At 44.4% G+C, this 15634-nt stretch overlaps 1 protein-coding gene across 1 annotated transcript in view; it reads left to right on the top strand.

The window, feature by feature from the left end:
• The first annotated feature begins 688 nt into the window (after nucleotides 1-688).
• Nucleotides 689-15634, top strand: part of GUCY2F (guanylate cyclase 2F, retinal) — a 45700-nt gene continuing 30754 nt past the window's right edge. The window contains exons 1-7 of the mRNA XM_010073470.1: nucleotides 689-1427; nucleotides 3166-3467; nucleotides 5014-5368; nucleotides 9862-9946; nucleotides 13053-13149; nucleotides 14000-14134; nucleotides 14960-15040. Coding sequence (XP_010071772.1) covers nucleotides 689-1427; nucleotides 3166-3467; nucleotides 5014-5368; nucleotides 9862-9946; nucleotides 13053-13149; nucleotides 14000-14134; nucleotides 14960-15040 — 1794 coding nt within the window. The remainder of the gene's footprint in view (nucleotides 1428-3165; nucleotides 3468-5013; nucleotides 5369-9861; nucleotides 9947-13052; nucleotides 13150-13999; nucleotides 14135-14959; nucleotides 15041-15634) is intronic.

The following is a 15634-nucleotide window of genomic DNA, read 5'->3' as shown; positions in this document are numbered from 1 at the left end:
CCTTTCATTTTGCTAGGTTTAAGGGACTCTGTTATGAGTTGCCCTTGAAAAAATCTTTTCAGAAAGTTTTAAAATCATATGCACACACATCTGTATCTCTAAGGAAGTGTATATATGGGTCTATATATGTGTGTGTGAATATTTATCTTTGTATGGGTCTGATTCATATTCAAAACTCACTGAGGATTTTGGATTGGCAAAAGTTGCTGGCTTATTGTGTTTTGCCTTTTTATTTTCTTATGTGCGTGTTTGTCTGTGGGATTTGGGATTTATCCTTCCAAAAAAACCAAAATATAGTGTATCCATATGTTGTGTTTACTGCTGCAAAGTGGAATCACTCCTCACTGCTTGGTTTCAGAATATATTACAAAGGATTTTAAAATGTTTATGTAAGTGTGCATCAAAGGACTATGGTAAATTTAAGTTGGATGCTTGTCTGCATGGTGCAGTGGCTTGTGTGGTGCATAAACACGTGTCTGTGCAGGGTTTTGGCACCTCACAGACTTGCACCTTGAGAACTGTTGTGTAATTCGGGCTGACTCAGCTGCACCTACCTGCACTGAACAAATACGTGTACGGGAAGGCAAATGTAATCTACTTTTCTTCCAGCAGCTGGTAATGCACTGCCTGACTTCCTGAAGAACTCGGCGCAGATCTACTCGGCGCAGATCTACCCACCTGTAAAACAATGTCACTTGTCCTACTGTGTCCCAACAGCTTGTTCTGGGGGCTGTCAGGGCACATTAGATTGCATCAGTTCAACACTGGAAATTCATTCAAGACATTTTTCCAGGTTCTCTGGTGGCCGCTGTTGGGAATAATCCTACTTTGCTCTCCAGCACATTGTTCTGTTTTTAAAATTGGACTGCTTGGACCCTGGAACTGTGACCCCTTCTTTTCCAAGGCCTTTCCCCATGTGGCTGCCCGGTTAGCAGTGGAACGAATAAGCAAAGATCCTGCGCTGAATCTTGGCCACAGGCTGGATTATGTGGTCCTACAAGAAGAATGTGAGACATCAAGAGCTCTGGTTAGGTTCATTGACTTTGGAAAGCTTTCCTCAGCTTTCATAGGCCCTCTGAACCCTGGCTTCTGTGAGGTGGCTACACTTTTCGGGCAAAACTGGAACAAAGCCATCTTCTCATGGATGTGCATCAATTACAAACTGGATTCCAGCATCCACCACCCTACATTTGCAAGGACCCTGCCCTCTCCAACCCAAGTTTTGTTTACAATAATGAAATATTTTAACTGGGCTCATGTTGGCATCATTGCTTCCAAAGAGGATATTTGGATGGACACAGCCAACAAGTTAGCAAGTGCTCTCAGAAACCGGGGGCTTCCCATAGGTATTGTTACATCTGTGCATAAGGGAGAAAAAGGCTTTGAAGACACCTGGAATGAGATTAAAGCGGTGGATGGCATTAAAAGTGAGTGCTTTGAGTCACTTTTTTTGGTTTTTTGTTTGTTTGTTTGTTTTCATATTCTCCAGGGTAGAGCTGCATTGCTATCCAATGGGCATAGCTTAGAGAATAAAGTATTGATGTCATTTAAGTCAAGCAGAATTTTATCTCTGTCTTTAATGGAGCCAGGCTTCATGTGAAAGAATACTGGCCATTTTGTATGTGATGGAGATAGGGCAAAATTGTCTTCTACGACATGAAATATTGTGTCCAGCTTGTCTGAAAAAATAATATTTAGTAGACGGGTGTCTGTGCTTGACCCTGTCAAGTGTAAAGAGGGGTTTATAGGAAGGTTTTATATTTACAGTGCTTTGGATTATGGATTATGAAAAATCTCATGCTTTGATGGTGTGTCCGTGCTACCTGTGACACAGTGAAAGTATCAGCAGTGAAATCCAGTGTTTTTCACCACTTACTAAAGCAGTGAAAGGGCCCTTGCTGATGTACAGCACATGTAGTAAATAATGATCCACATATTTTCCTGGTTCAGAGCCTTGTTAGGAACTCTGTGATGGAGCTCTGATCCTGGATGTACACTTCCAGCAGTCAGCACTGTGAATCCACATGAGGATGCATTTTAGCTAAGACTTTCCCTTTTATGCCAAAGACTAACAAGGGTAGCAAGGTGCTGTCCAACTTTGAGTCTTATCATTGCTCAAATCTATGCTTGAGACTGAATCCACCTCGGGTGGGTTCATCTCATCACCATCACAGCTCTGCATGTGAGTTAGAGATGATGGGCTCCTTTCATAACCAATGGAGAGAACCAGCACTCTTCAAATGCGATTGATCTGACCACCTGAAGGTCTCTGCTCTAGTCTGGGATGAATCACTGCCTGGAAGTATCTATTTCTTTCCTGTAATTCAGGAACCTGAAAAAGCTCTTGTTCACTTCAGCTCCTACTTTGCTAAGGGTACTTTTTCTCCTAAGGAGAGACCACAGCAACTCTAGAGATCCTGCTCTATCCTTTTAGTAGCAGGTTTAATAGCAGGCAACTTTCCTGCAACTTTTCCTGCAACTTTCCCTCATTGCCCTACTTTGCTCCTTTCACTGGCTGAGCTTCAAAATGCTGTCTTGGATGAAAGATCAGGGGGGCTTCCTTTCATGAAAGGCCAGGGAGCACTGCAGAAGGCCTGTTAAACAGATATTTCAAGTGTTTCAGATCTCCCCACCAGACATGGGAACGTTGGCCCCATGACATTTTGCAGGTAAAGACACAGACTCTGGGATGGCCAAGCATGGACCAGATGTTGAAACACAACACAGTGCCCAACCTAAAATTGCCTATATAGTGACAGGGTGCATGGGTAGAGCTTGGGCACTGATAGTGACGGTGTGGATTCTGTCAGCTCAGGGCACAAAAAGGGAAAGCTCACATCCCTCAGCTGATGGCAGCACAGGACCATGACTTCCCATCGTGTTGGCCTGTGCCTCACTTTTGTAAAAATTTCTCGCTGCTCCTCCTTCTGTATTGCTCCAGGAATGGGTGATGCTTACAGCCTCCTTTGCTAGATGTTGCAGACCTCCAGAGGTTGAACAAAATGAGTGTAGCTCCCAACTTCCTCAGCCCATCACATTGGTGGGGGTCCGTTAAAGTCTGACCTGAGACAGCAGTTCAGGCAGCTCTTTTACTGTGCGGAGATATTTTTTTTTTTTTTTTAATACCCCACATGGATTAACAACATTGCAATCCTTGTGTTTCAGTTATACTCCTGTGCATGCATTCTGTGCTCATTGGAGGAGAGGAACAGGCCACTTTACTCAAAAAAGCTCTGGAAATGGGACTAGCAGACGGAAGATACGTCTTCATTCCATACGACACTTTACTGTACAGTCTTCCTTACCAAAACAACTCATTCAACGTCTTTGATAATGACAGCAATCTCCAGAAAGCATACGATGCTGTGCTGACTATCACATTGGTGTCTGGAGAAAGGACTTTCTATGATGCATTCAGGGAAGCTAAAGAAAGTGGTGAAATATCCAGGGACTTGGAAGCCACCCAGGTAAATATAATTTCTCTTGAGTTTTTCTGGAACCTGGTAATGGGAGATATAGAGAAAGTACAGGTGAGAGACAACCCAGACTGCATGCTTTTATTTTGAGAAAAATATGACAAAAGTTGGAAGTGGTCTGCATTTGTTTCAAAAGGATATTTCTCTTGAATCTCTGTCAACCTAACTCAGAGTTCAACTGAGACTTGGTTTAACTGGTCCTGGTTCAACGGCAGGACCATGCTGGGAATTCAGGAGAAAGGGGTTGTCTCTGAGGCTCTCAGACTTTGTTTGCTATGTGCTAACTGCAGTAGGCTGAAGCTAAAGAGATATCTCCTAAGGTGGATAAAGTCTGTGAAGTTTTTAAGGCACCAGAATAAGATGTCCACATGCCTGAGAATTTGGAGGGATGCAACAGACAAAGAAATACTGGATGCTTCTAGAGGGAAATGCTTAGGATCATTGCTGCCTCATTCTTAGCACTATAGTCAAAGTTATTCTTTGACAGCACAATTATCTAAGTGCCACCAGTATCCTATAAAAAACCAAGTCAGTTGCTACCCTGTAGACTTTACAAGAATTGGGGAATCTGTCATAATGATGACGAGATGTAGGGTTCAGCTGAGCTCATCTTCAAATCTCATTATGATCTTTCAAAAAATTACGAGTACTTTTAAGACATGATTTATCAGATCTGCATGGATGTCTATTTTAGGAGGAGATGAATCATGCCTTGAAAACATTCATTTATTTCCCTTCACTATAATGAGAGCCCAGGTTATGTATATTGAGTGTAGGGTTCTTCATTGCAGCTGCCTACATCTGGTCAACGAATCCCACAAAAGATGTCAAATTCTGTGGCTCCCAACAGCACTCCTCATTTTATCATGAGTGCTTATGGCTGTAATCTCTCTTCACCTACCAACTGTGAATGACCATGCGACTGCAAAAGCCACTACGTGTATTTTTAGGGGAGGGTAAATTTATAGGTTCCTAAATCACATCTAGCACAGAAGGGAGCAGTGCAAGGAGAAAAGGCTTTGGTACCCCAGAGAACGAGTTTGCTGTGGCTCTGCTTTGTGGTTTTTATATCTTAGGAATAAACAATTTTCTGACAAAGAGGACTGATTCTTTGGGCATGACATTTTTCCTACCTGGGTAGCGAGGCGAGCCTCTGGCTTTGATGTTCTGTTTGTGGAAGATGGTTTAGCACAGTGCTTTGAGGCAAGCTGTGATAAAATGCCAGCTGGACATCTGTCTCAGAGTCTTACCTCTTACCATAATAAAGTAATTTTTCATGGTTTTAAATATATTTTGAAATTGTATTTTGAGGTGCAACCATAAGAAAAGACGGATATTCAAAGTCACACATATATTGGATTGATCCAGAGCTACCTTCAACGTAAAATTCTTCAAACCATTAGTCTGTGAGCCCTAATGGTCAGATGTCTCAGTTCTTGAGTTTACAGCTTAGCCAGTGGGACATGTTTTTGCCACAAATCTCAAACCTGAGGTTGGCAGCAGTATATTATGACCTCAATTTCTCCTGTGTTTTTAGGTTTCTCCACTTTTTGGAACAATCTATGATGCCGTTTACTTCATGGCAATGGCTATAGACAGTGCTCGGAGGAAAGGAGTCAGAATCTCAGGAGCTAACATAGCTGAGCACACAAAAAACTTCAGTTTCCCTGGATTTAGTCACTGGGTAGAGACAGACAACTGTGGGAAGGGGCTGAGCAACTATGTGATATTGGACACAGACGGTCATGGGAACCAACTCATCCCAACCCACTTGCTGGACATGTCTTCAGACTCTGTGAAGTCCCTGGACCGGGCCATCCACTTTCCCAGTGGAGCTCCACCCAAGCCAGACTCCAGCTGTTGGTTTGATCCAGATGTTCTCTGCACTGGAGGTAAGAAAGACAAAAAAACAGGATCAAATGGCATTGAGTCCGTGCTTCATATTAGTTTCATCTTTGCTCTTCCTGTAGGGGAGAGCACCCCAAAGAGAAAACCCTAAACTCAAGAAATTCATATAAATGTGACCAGTCATCATGCTGTTTGTAATGAGAGTCCTATACAGAGACCCCCGTGTTGACCCACAACACTCTCTTATTGCTCCTTCAGTTGATAAGGTTGTTGCCACTGTTGTGTGCTGGCAAGGGTTTTCCATCTCTAACAGTCAGCATCTGCCTGTTTGGACAGCAATCAATATATGCCAGAGGCTCCAGCCAGCACCGTGTCCCTGTCCTTCTGAGGGACAGGGAACTAAGAGGATTTGTGTTGAAGACAGCCTAAGAGAACTGCAGAACAGCAAATGCTCTCACCATCTCTCCTGGTTAACCCCAGCTTCTTTACCCAGTTAGCTATGAGGCTTTAAGGATCATCAGAGCTCACCTCCTCAAGAAAAGATGATAATCGTTAGTCAAAATAATTTGAATAACTGTAGACAACAGAGGTGGTAATTGAACACTTAGGGACAGAGATATCTGCAACTGCTTCCTAGGTTTGCAAGACTGGGCACAGTTTTTACTGATTATTTTTCATTTGAGGCAACTGTGGTGCAGTTTTAAAGTCCACAGGGAAGCCAAAATCTCAGGGTGGGATACTTAGCCTCCACTTGACATATTTACTTATAATACTAAGCATTTACTCCTGCTGCTCCAGGATATGGCTTAAACAGACAAAATTAACTGCATCTACAGAATATTTCATTCAGTAGCTGAGAAAAACTTTCCCCTTGGCTCAGCTGGTTTAAATCAGTGTTGCTCCATGGAAATGGGAGATGCGCTGATCTTACAGCAGCTGGCAAGCTATAGAAGACACAAATATAATGCTAGCATATATATAGTTTTGCACTGCCACTAGGAACAGCGTAGCGATTTAGCATCCCATTGCAGTCTATGGAAAAATCCCACTGATCTTTAGAGAGATCAGATTTTATGTTCACACCTTTACAAAAGCATAAAGCTCTAGGCATTTGTCAGTGAAGCAGTAATTCATTATTAGTACTGATATTTCAGAGACTGAATTTTATGACTAGAATTAAATCCAGGTCTCAGTCTGGCTTTTGTACGGAGTTAGGGCTGGAGGGGGGTTGGATGCGAAGCTGCCAGGATGCTGTGATTCTCAAATCCAGGTCCACCAGTAGTGGGGCTGAGCAAGTGTTCCCAGTACATGTGCACACACACACAGTGCAGCCACCAACAGCCCAGCTCATTCAGGAGAGCCATGTGTTTAACAGGCACCAATACCCACAATCAGTGGAGAACACAAATGGCCTGATCCTGTTCTGATGCACCATTTCATCAAGCTCCAGGCTTACTAATACATCTCACAACTCCAGCCCCTGCACACATACACAAATGCAACCTCTGGTAGATGGTCCAGACCTGTAATTTCCCCATAGCCAGCTCTCAAACTCTCTGGTCTCTTCAGGAGCCGATCTCCAAACTTGTGGTGTCTCATGGGTTGCATGATCATTTATCTTACACATTGGCTAGGCTGACTTGAAGTCTGCAAATGTCACACACAAGCAGAATTAAGAGCACCCTCACCAAGGAAAAAAAATTAGGAACAGGGGTTAAGAAGAAGGTAGAACAGATTGTGAAGATCAGGTGCAGGGTTTGCAAAAATGCACAACATGCTTATGTGCCACCAGCATTCCCATCCTCTCCAGTATCCCATGCTTGAGCCTCCCCAACTCACACCCATCCCTCCCTTTCCCCATTTTTTATCTTCCTTTAAACATCCAAAAGAAGTTTCATATACTCCCACAGTCCCCTTGAAGTGTCCCCTGAGTTTAACACAATCTCACAAGTCCCCTCAAGTACACTGTAAGTTTGCTCTTTCCCATGAGCCCATCGTAACCTTGCTTTCACTTCTGATTGGTTATAAAGTTCTGGTTGAGCTTCCTCGAGGCTTTGCATTGTCCCTCCAATGGCCCATCCATCAGCAACATGAGCGCTCTGGTCTTTGGTATTGCCTTCGCTAGATCCTGGTCCTTATGGTTTGTTTATCTGGGTGTTTATTTTTTACTTCTCTTGTCCTTTTACTGTCTCTCATTCGCCCCAGTGAATTTTGTGCTCCAGCCAGCTCTTGCTCTCAGCTTATCAGATGCTGCTTCAGTGAATGAAATTGGATGGATTTTGGATGTTTTCCAGCTGTGTAAGGTTCCTCATGTCACGATGTGCAACTGTGCCCCTACTTCAAGCAAAGGACATGATCAAGGAGAGACACTTTGCTATTCCTTGATTTTCTACACTGCCTTTCAAATACCACATTGCCTTAGAGTCCTCTAAAATATGGCCAAGCACTTGTGGGTTATAATATGCAATGGCAGTAAGCAAAAGAATTTTTCTCAGGCTCTTTCTCAAAGTTTTGTTCAGACAGTAGAGTCTCTGGGGGCTACCTGAGGAAGCTTAGGAGACAACAGCAGTAAATAATCAGTATTCTGATTGAATACAGAAGAGAGTATTAACATACTCCACATTGTTCCTATTACATTGTGGTCTGAGTTACAGATTCTCTCTGAAAATGTTAGAAGGCCATGCAGAGATGTGAGACGGCACTTTCATACCCTACCCTCCATCACTGGTTTGTCCAGGAGGCATTTTTTCCTATGTCCAGCAAGAAAAACCACCCATGTCCCTATGGCCAAGCTATTCAAAGCTCCTTCTCTCTTCAGTAACGTTTCCCAGCAGGTGACCACAGGTCCAGAGCACTAGGTCTCCTGCAAATCTGCCTCTAAGCTGATCCAGCCCCTCCTTTTCCATGGATCTAGCATTGTGCAAGACCATTATGGGATGTGTTCTGGCTTCACACTCGCACCAGTCCTTCTGGAGGGAGACACTTCTTTGGCAGCTCCCTTGCCTCCTAGGGATAAACATCAGGTTGCTGTCACCTGCTCTTGCTTGGACTGCAACACTGCCTTTGTCCATGCATGAAGAACAAACCCTGCCCTCCAGGCCAGCTCGGTGTGGTCTTGCTCATTTCTGTATTCAAGAGCACCTCCTGGAGAAAGCTGGCTTTCCATTGCACTTTGGTGGAGTGAAACCTTGGTCTACATCCACACTGTCTGCAAGGTAGAGAAATGGCCGTGAGATATCCGCTCTACTGTGCCTGGATTTCTTCTCAGATGGAGGTGTACAGGGCTAGTTCCAGGCTGGAGCATGAAAGCAGAGTGACTTATATAGAATCATAATATCATAGAATCACAGAATGGTTTGGGTTGGAAGGGACCTCAAAGATCACATTTTTCCAACCCCCTGCCATGGGCAGGGACACCTCCCACTAGCCCAGGTTGCCCAAAGCCTCATCCAGCCTGGCCTTGAACCCCTCCAGGGATGGGGCATCCACAGCTTCTCTGGGCAACCTGGGCCAGAGTACATCTGAGGATGATAAGGGACTGGGGCCCTGGGCTGAAGCAGAAACTAAGTCCAAACACAGCTGAAAAATTTCAGCTAAAAAGCTCTGTCTTTTCCTGAAAAGGACACCAATTTTCAAAAATGCCTGCAGCTTTCACTGGAAAGCTCTAAGTTTTAATGTCCGCACAAAGGCCCGTGATTAGGTGCGATTTTCAAAAATGCCTGCAGCTTTCACTGGGAAGCTCTAGGTTTTAATGTCTGCACAAAGGCCCGTGATTAGGTGCATGACACCGAGTTATGAACCTTTTCTCAGCCCCAATTTCTCTGTTCTTGTTTGTGTTTAAAGATCTCTAAATACAGACAGAATAAAATTGAAATAAACAGAAGTCAGAAGAGACAAAGACAGCAAACAGTTCCCACTGGAATTTAGCTCACCCACTCATGTTGGCTTTCCTTAGCCCTCCAGCAAAGACACTCGTGGGCAGTGTCTGTCTGCAGCACTTTCTGTTGATGGGCTCTTTGAGGAAGACCTCAGCCTTCTCCTCCTTCTCTTCTGCTCTTTTCAGTGCTAGAAATCTGTAGCAGGGGATGAAAAATCCCAGCTGGGCTGGTGACTCATGCTGGCTGTCAGTTTGGTACCACATGATAAAGATTTTTCAGCCTTTCGGTTCCTGGAGAGAAGAGGGTCAAATGTTCAAAAGTTACGAACTTTACAGAAGCTGCCTCTCAAACTTCTTACTTCCCTGTGAGTCCAGTCTGTATTTACTTAAAGAAAAACTATTTTTCCACTGATCCAGGGCTCTAGGTCTTGTATAGAAAAAAAGTGCATGGAAATAAATCATTAAAGTAGTTGCAGTCTCATGTAAATACATTTGGTAAGTATTTGTATATTCACAAATTACCACTGCATAAAAATTGCCTTCTAGCATTCTCCTGGCTGAATATTTGACTTTGTAGTCTAATAGTCTTATATTTTCGATATTATTCTCTAAATCAATGAGATTTTCTGATTCACTGATTCTTTTCCCCTCTTTGCACAGGGATTGAGCCTACGGTCATGGTTTTGGGAGTGATGCTGATATTTGCCCTGGTGCTCTGTGCTGGGGGCCTGGCTTCTCTCATCAGGTGAGAACTGCAGTATGTGATTTGGTGCCACTTTTAGCTTCTGTGGGAGACTTACTTACACTTTAACTAGTAGTTTGAACCTTGTGAACACACAGGAGGTTGGACTGTGGTCTTTAGTCTCCGCATATCTCTTCACTTTATTAAGTGACAGTGGCTTGAGCGCTGCGGGCATTGGTTCTGTCATCTCAGGAGGAGCCATTTTACCCTTAATCCAGCCCAGGTTTGGAAGAACATTGCGCTCTGTTGCTGGAAGGATTAGCTGCGTGATGGCTCTGAAGCATTAGGAAGGTAACTATCACTTTGGAAGTGCAAAGTGTGCCACACAAACCAACAACAGGAATCTGCTTTAAGAACATCATGGTAGAGACTGAGTGGGCTGCCACCTAAAATGTCTTTTTTTCTTATTCCAGATCATTCTTTCCTGGATTTCTGACCCTAATATAACCATTTTTCCTATGAAGAGTGTAGGCTGACCCTCTTTACTTTCTCCATCTACTAAAGAGAAAGAGACAGAGAATATCTCTGGAGAGAGTTTGGAGCAATTAATTAGGATACGTCTTTATTACCAAGCTGATTCACTCCTGTTTTGAACTGGAGTCCAGCTCCCTGGTCATTCATGTTACATATATATTAGTCAGGACATGGGATCTTTAGAGCAAGTGAAGTAGTCTACTGGAGAAGTGACAGTTTCCAACAATTGCATAGGTCACCCTTGTGTCTCAACCCTAAATCCAAGCTGGCCATGAGGCAGCATGGACTGGGTGGTCCAGGAGCTGTGGGTTGCTCTTTGGCAAGGACACTATGGCCATAACCTAAGGTAACCTGCTCCAAACTGGCCCCTGGAGTAATGTCTCTCATTGATGTCTACCTGGTGCATGATTGAAATAAGAGTGAAATTAGACTGAAATTAGTAGGCAAATTTACTCATCAGCAATGAGTTCAGGAGAGCAGGGTTCCTAGATTGCCCCATCCAGCTCTGCCTCTCAGATCATCCCAAAACATGTTTTCTCTCCACTCCTGAATCATCCCTCCAAACCCAGATGGTATAAGGCCACCCAGCAAGCAACACCCCAAACAGTTCCCATGCTTATAACACACAGCTGCTTCTGATACCTTATAATTGCAGGCACTGAGGAGGTTGCTTCCATCCACCCACACTTTAAAGCCCTGCTCTATGCCTTGGCCACCAGCCTCTAAAATTATGTAAATAAAAGACAATCTTTCTGCCTACTCATAAGCTGTTCCACAAGTACCAGACTGTGCTTGGGAAGGCTCAGTCATGAGTAAAGATGTATAGCCATCTGCAAGTGAAGAAAAAATGTCTAGCATGACTCAGACAATGATTTATGTTAGGGAAGGGCATGTCTGGAACTAAATTTAAACCACTGCATGGTTGGAGTTCAAACGTGGGAGCTCTGGTCTTAGCTCTGGCAGGGATCTGCTGCATGACCTTAAATGAGTCACTCTACTCTCTGTGCTTTGCTTTCAGCAGAAGGGTGCTTTCCTCCATGCTTCAGGGAGAGGATGTGATTGACCAAACAAGGTTTTCAGGAGGACAGGTGAAAAGTACAAAAGTGATGAGGTTTTTTGCTGAGTTGGATGGCTTGGGACAATGTGATTAAAGAAAGATGATTAAAAATATCATTTCAGGTGATGCCTGTGGCCATATGGCCAAAGCTCCCTCTGAACTCCAAAAATCTGTCTGTGCTCTTCTAAAATGCCCGGAGCGGTACATGCAATGGAAAAGTGAATCGTGGTGATCTATTGGTATTTTGGAAAACAGATTCGTTCCACAGTATGGTTAGCAAAAGGCATCCTATTGCCAACCTCATCAAGAAAAGACTTAGGTGTCTACAGATCAGACATCATCTGGAGCGTAAACAAAGCTTATTGTACAAAAATAGTGACACTATGGGCAATGGAAGAGCTTTCCTTTCTCTTCTCTCTTCCTGCTTGCTGAGTTTTTGACTGTCCCACAGCACAGTGGGCTTTGTGCTCAGCATTACACCTTGGCATCCATTGAAACAGTGGGTTCAAAATGATGGTGTGTGCCTGCTGCCTCTTCCCTGAGCCCCTAGAATGGCCGTGGGGTGAGTATTAGTGTCAGATGAATCCCAGCTAAAAACTAACATCAGAACTCTGGAATGTTTCATATTGATTTGCACAAAGTGGACGTATGACTGTTTGAACCATCCATCCCATGAACACGTAGTCCTTGACAGTGCATCGTTTCTTCTTGTGGTCTATTCTGCCTTGCAAATTCAAGAGAAGCTGGGCAAGTAGCAGGATGTAGCTGAGCAACAGATAGTGTCTTTTCTGGTCTGACGACTATACTGAATTTTCTCTCTTGCCCATGGCAATTCTGCAAATCCAGTGCAGAGAGTCAACCTTTGGAAAATGGGCAGCAGCATCCCATGGAGATGCCAGAAGCACATTTGGCCTGTGTTACACAGTGCGTGATAGACATCCCATCTGGCTCAGGTCCTGGAAGAAGTAGATGTGAATCAGCACAGTCGTCTTCTTGATCTAATTACTCCTGGCCAAGAGGAACACCACTGGCTCAGCAATACCGCTTCCAAGACCTCCATGCTGCATTGCACTATGCCACGCACGCCAAAGTGCTCATCTTCTGTAACATTTTCCTCTGTATGAGCTTGCTGTCATTACAAGGGGGTATCTTGCTGTGTGCTTCATACCACACCATGCTACAATATAGAGATTCATCCAGCGTGCTTTGATGGTGGCATGTGTCCAGGCAGCTTTTCTAAGTTACCCATGGTTCAGTTTCAGTCCCTAGGAAAGGCTGGTGTGCCTGGAGGCTGTCTGCTCACCAGCCATGTTGGCTGGTCTAATAAAACCTCTTATTGTCTCCTAATGGAGAATTATTTAGGATATGAAAAATAAAACCAAGCAAAACAACACATGCATTACGTACATACCTAGTTCATATGTGTAACCAGAGTGACTCAAGATGTCCATTGTGATAAGACCCTTTGAGATTACAGCTGCCACACTACTGGGGGGAATCCAGATGTGGGGGACTCAGCAGTGGTGTAAACTGGTTACCTACCTAAAAGTGATAACTGTAACTCTCCAAATCTCCCAGGCATAGTATCTTGAACAGTCAGCTATTCAGGGGGCCTAACAAGATCATAATGACCTTGGATGACCTCGTCTTCATCAACCCAGAGCTACATAAAAAGGTAAATCCTTCCATTTGTGGAAGTAATTGGGACACTCAAAGACAGGTTTGCTGTACGATATTTTCATACACATGAATCATAGAATCATAGAATGGTTAGAGTTGGAAGGGATCTTAAAGATCATGGAGTTCCAAAGTCTGGGAATGTCGTTTACTTCTCCATGCCTCATGTTCCCCTGCATATCAGAAGATTTCCCATATGCTGAATGGTTTTGAGTCTCAGATTAGGTTCATGTGCAGTGTCAGAGCTGTCATGGTGATGTAAAGCAGTACCCTTGGTTGTGTTTATTCTAGCAGCCAGGATTTACTCTCTTTTTGAGGTTGGATGGCGTAGAACAGTTAATGTCCATACAGCTAACACCATCTAACCCTCTAAAATAAAGTGCCTGTATGCAAACTACCTACTGGGAACTGTTCCTAGCCTGTGCTGGCTCCTGCCCAGAGCTGGGGATCTCCTGGGGGAGCGTTATTTGGCACAGGCCAGTGCCATGCCCAAGACCATGCCAACACTATGGACTGCTGTGGAGCAATCCCTTTGCGTAGTCACTGGCACAGATACAGGATTTTTGTCCATGCCAGAGGAGACACTTCCCTGTGCCCTGCTCAGACACCTGCCTCCTCTGGTGTCTCCCCCAAGCCATGGCATTTCCATCACCTAAAGTACTGCTGTAGAGTTTCAAGGTACTAAACCGGGTCAACCTTACAGGCCTTTTAGATGTATTCAGAGAGGTGAGATGGGAGGTTTGGGAGGTGGCTATCATGGGTGGAATGCATGGCTCGAGGCAGATCTGGACTGGAGGTTTACATCCAGAGGTGTTAACTGTCTTGCACCTGCTTTCCTTGCCTTCCAGAGGCTGACCTTGGACAGTCTGACTGATGCAAACAGCGTGGCAGCTGATGGCAGAAGCCTGAAATCCGTAACTCGCTCTTTTTCCTTGAAAAGTGCAGCTGCCACCCACGAAACCTCTAACGTGGCTTTGTATGAGGTAGGTAGATGCAGCCTTACCCCACCGACCTGCTCACGTGGAGAAAGTCTTGGGCTGTAGCGCTGTAGGTCCCAGAATGTGAATACTGCTGATGGATCCTGAGGGTGAAAATAAGTTACTCCCAAGCATGGACTTAGCAGTGTTTAGGAAAATAAGTTACTCCCAAGCATGGACTTACCAGTGTCTAATGTGACTCTACCCCTATCCTCACTCCAACACTTGGAGTCATGTTGAGTGGTGGCATTTGACATCTGGATGTAGCATTGACAGGTCTGGTCCCTGTTAGAGATGTCACTGCCTAAAGGCACAGTGAAGAATCTTTCTTACAAGACAGAGCCTTTAGGCGGTGACATTTCTAATAAGGACCTTTCTTACAAGACAGGATCCAAGTATACAGAATAAAGGTTATTAAATTCCCCTCTGTGCCAATAGGATTGTATGGAGTTTAAACAGAGGCAGTGAGCAAGAAAAGTCATCCCATCCATCAGTTCTTTCCTAAAAACACAGCTTTTTGAAAAAAATGATATGGCAATTTTTCCTGAAAAGGAGCAAAATAACTTGGAATCAATTTATCATTGTTTATCAGATACTGATACTCTCCAAGTATGAGGCTCTGATCCAGGCAAAGGTCTTGCCTCCCCCATTTTTTGAGGGGTTCCTGTAGATAGTCTTATTCAGGTGCAATATAGAGAGAACCTACTGCCAAGAAAAATTAAAATCCCATATCACTTTCAAAGTCAAGGATCAGGAATCCAGACCTAGGTCACAATGTTAGCTGCTGCTCAGAGACTTGCTCTATCATTCACCCACCTGTATCGTGGACAGGGAGACTGGGTGTGGCTGAAAAAATTTGAGACGGGAGCAGTTCACCATCTGCGGCAAAGCTCCACCAGCATCTTGAGGAAGGTAGGAACCGGGGATGGGCATGTGGAGGGAAGGTTGCTCAGGGGACCTTTGTGACTGCAGGGAATTTTTATTCTCCTTGTCTCCTGTTTATCCATTGAATCACATGTGATGGTTGCACCAGCATCTTGAGGAAGGTAGGAACCGGGGATGGGCATGTGGAGGGAAGGTTGCTCAGGGGACCTTCGTGACTGCAGGGAATTTTTATTCTCCTTGTCTCCTGTTTATCCACTGAATCACGTGATGGTTGTCAATGAGCGTTGCCCCGTGAAATCTGTTGGAATGGACCATGCACGATTGCATCTGACAAACTTACCGATGACCCATGTGCCAGTCAGCAGATTGCAAAACCCCGCCCTGGACCTGACCCTTCAAAGCCGGTGCAATGCTGAATGTACAATGACTCCTCTGAGCGACCTTGTCTGCCAAGGCTGAGTGGTTTGGAGGAAATCATCCCTGCCTGTGTCAGGGCAGGGTGCTGCGCTGGTAGCTCTCTTCATGTGTTATTTGTTAACTGCCTGACAGTGTGGTGCAGACACGATTGTGCATTTCTCTGGGATTTGCTTTGCGTCTCCAGCTAAGATGCCTGTTAGAAGT

The sequence above is a fragment of the Pterocles gutturalis genome, unplaced genomic scaffold, assembly GCF_000699245.1.
Source record: "Pterocles gutturalis isolate BGI_N339 unplaced genomic scaffold, ASM69924v1 scaffold16207, whole genome shotgun sequence".
Lineage (NCBI taxonomy): Eukaryota > Metazoa > Chordata > Aves > Pterocliformes > Pteroclidae > Pterocles > Pterocles gutturalis.
The sequence above is the reverse complement of the archived record's forward strand: the minus strand, read 5'-3'. Positions and strand labels throughout refer to the sequence as shown.